Genomic DNA, 2609 nt, shown 5'->3' on the forward strand with positions numbered 1-2609 from the left:
TTTCCTTTTGATCTTTTTATTTTCCATTACTCTCCTAACAGTTTAGTTTCTTGATGCAGCTGTCCAGTAGATGCTTTCCATTGGATTCTGCAAGCCCTGCATGGCATGCAGGACATGTGTAGGAGCTCCAGCAGACAATACATCTGCCGTGCGATCCAGGAATAACCTGTAGGGGCGTGCACGAGTACTCCTGCACGGACTCGGCCCCTGTATGCAAATTACCCATTTGCAGGAGAAATTCATGCAAATGAGGTGTATTTGCAATCCAGGAAGCTGGAAACTGGCCGTGCAGGACTAGTGTAGTCTGCAGAAATGTACTCCTCCAGTGACTGAGTACATTTGCAATTACAAAATGGAGCCATGACATCTCCAAATAAAGGGTGGATATCATGTGTAAAGCATACCAATGGCCAACTATAAGACCATTGATTGGCATGGAAAACACTTGGAAAAAAAAAATCAAGTTTTATTTGTTTTATTTTTTTTTTGCTGCTCTACGCTGTTTAAGCGTAAGGCAGCTGCGTGCAAATGAGATCGGTGGGGGGGTAAGAAAAAAACTAAAATAAGCATTCTAAGCAAAATCACTCTTCCTCCATTATACTCACTGGCAGGCAAAAGACAACATGGCCAGTGACTAGTGGTTGCTAAGGGGGGGGGGGGGGGCTCAGTGTGGGATATGTAACTATACATTAGTAGGCAATCCTATACAAAGGAGGGGAGTGATAGTGAATCCCAGATTTTCCCTGCATGCTAGGCAGCTCCCAAGAGTGTAAGAGCAGGAATAGCTTGGTGCAAGCCTTGGAGTTAGCTGACATCATAGTGGTGTGTGTCAGACATACTGTAAGCAGATTGGAGCCCTGTGGCTTGGGTTTGCTCCTTGCTTAGCACAGCTAAGCAAGGGGTTGTGTCTGAGGTTGCCTAGTACTCTTGACATTGCCTAAGCGGGTGTACGTGCCACGCACCGGGTTTTAAAGAAAAAAAAATAAACCAGGAAATAGCAGCTCTGTGCATATTTGAACACTGTGTTTGCGTGGCACACCCATGGGCTTAACCAGGAAGGCAATGGGAAGTGGAAACAGCAGTAGGAAGGTAATCTAGAAGAACTAGCATAGCTGCAGGTAAAATTTAACAGTATCAGCCAATTACACAGGCAGCAGCCCAGCCCAGAACACTACTATAAACTATGCAAACACCTTTCCCTCTGTTTTTTTCCATACTCCACACCGCCAATGTATACAGGCAGGGAACTTTTAACAAACAAAACAGCAAAATGATAGGGACTGCAGCAGCTGTCATACAACATGTGGAAGATGGAGGATGGGAATGCTGTCGCTCAACCTATAGTGAGGAGGTGGAGAAGTGTGTACAGACCCAGGTTAACCTACCAGGGGCTATATGAGCTGGAGATAGTGGAGCGTTGTAGGGTGGACAGGGACCTCCTACAGCAAATTGTTGAGCTGTGCTGGCCATGCCTGATGCACCGAACAGAGGGGAACCCATCCCAGTGGATACCAAGGTATGTGTAGGCCTAGGAATACTAGCCTCTGGTACCTCCCAAAACCCAGCTGGGGATATCATGGAGATCTCACAGGCATCTGCATCCGTAGTAATCCACCAGATGTTCATCATGTTTCACTGTTGCAGTCCTAGACCATGGGTTATCCGGATCCTGGTAGCCCTCTATCAGCCAGAATACCAAAGGTAAGTAAGTATGACATTGGCTGTCGGTTGTAAAGGACGTCAGAACATCCTATACAAAAGGAGGCAGCTGATGTCTCTTTCTCAGTCTTCCTTGCCACTGAGCCCGAAGCAGAAGCATTTCTTGCACGAGTGCCGGTCAGCAGTTTACCTTTTTTGTTTCCGACTACAAAGTTGAAGTCTACTACAGCTAAGTACCCCATTGGGGATCCTCTTTTCTTGCCTTAATGAATGTCAGAAAAGGTTAATAATTGTCTTACCTGTGGAAAGCAGATTCCCCATAGAGATTTTCATTCCCATTGTATTTGTTTAGGCCTTGACCACGACGTTCCTAATAGGATAGTAGTCAGTTATGCGGTAGAATATGAGGCGCTTTTGCAGCCATTGCAGTCCACTGATTTTCAACCGCAGGCCTCTGTTGATACCATTTCAGAGTTCCCCAGGCCTTCAGCCTCCATTTTGCCTTATAACCTTACGCCTGTTGCCTCTTCAGCTGGATCCGGAGCCGCTAAGCTGACGCTGGTATCCGAGGCCTCCGTTTTTCGTTAAGACAGCAAGCTCATACCGACTACCTCTTCTTCAGCTTTGGCAGTTGCCAGGCCTCCCGAGTCCTTCAGGCTTGCAGGTAAGTCTTCCAGTCGTAAACCTGTGAAAAGGCAGGCTCCAGTTTCTTCTCGTTCCCCTCTATCCCAAATGGTTAAAATGGTTAATGACCTTTAGGCTCTTATAAGGGGTTCACAGCCGCCGCCTCCTAAAAGGAGTGGGGATGTTTCTCCTGAGGCTTTGTCTTTTTCTTCTGATTCTTAATAGCATTTCTGCTGATGAAGATGAAGTTTCTCAGGCTTTTTTCTCCTTTTGAGGATTTAGATGCAGAGTATTCCATCCCTTCTGCCTCTTCCCCAGAAGATTTC

The 2609-nt window shown here is 46.4% G+C and overlaps 1 protein-coding gene across 1 annotated transcript in view; it reads left to right on the forward strand.

The window, feature by feature from the left end:
* LOC122810540 (erlin-2-like) overlaps positions 1-2247 on the forward strand; it is a 24699-nt gene extending 22452 nt beyond the window's left edge. The window contains exon 4 of the mRNA XM_044082121.1: positions 2012-2247. Coding sequence (XP_043938056.1) covers positions 2012-2247 — 236 coding nt within the window. The remainder of the gene's footprint in view (positions 1-2011) is intronic.
* The last annotated feature ends 362 nt before the right edge of the window (positions 2248-2609 follow it).

Source organism: Protopterus annectens, chromosome 9.part0 (assembly GCF_019279795.1).
Source record: "Protopterus annectens isolate FY-2018-M chromosome 9.part0, PAN1.0, whole genome shotgun sequence".
In the NCBI taxonomy this organism is placed as follows: domain Eukaryota; kingdom Metazoa; phylum Chordata; order Ceratodontiformes; family Protopteridae; genus Protopterus; species Protopterus annectens.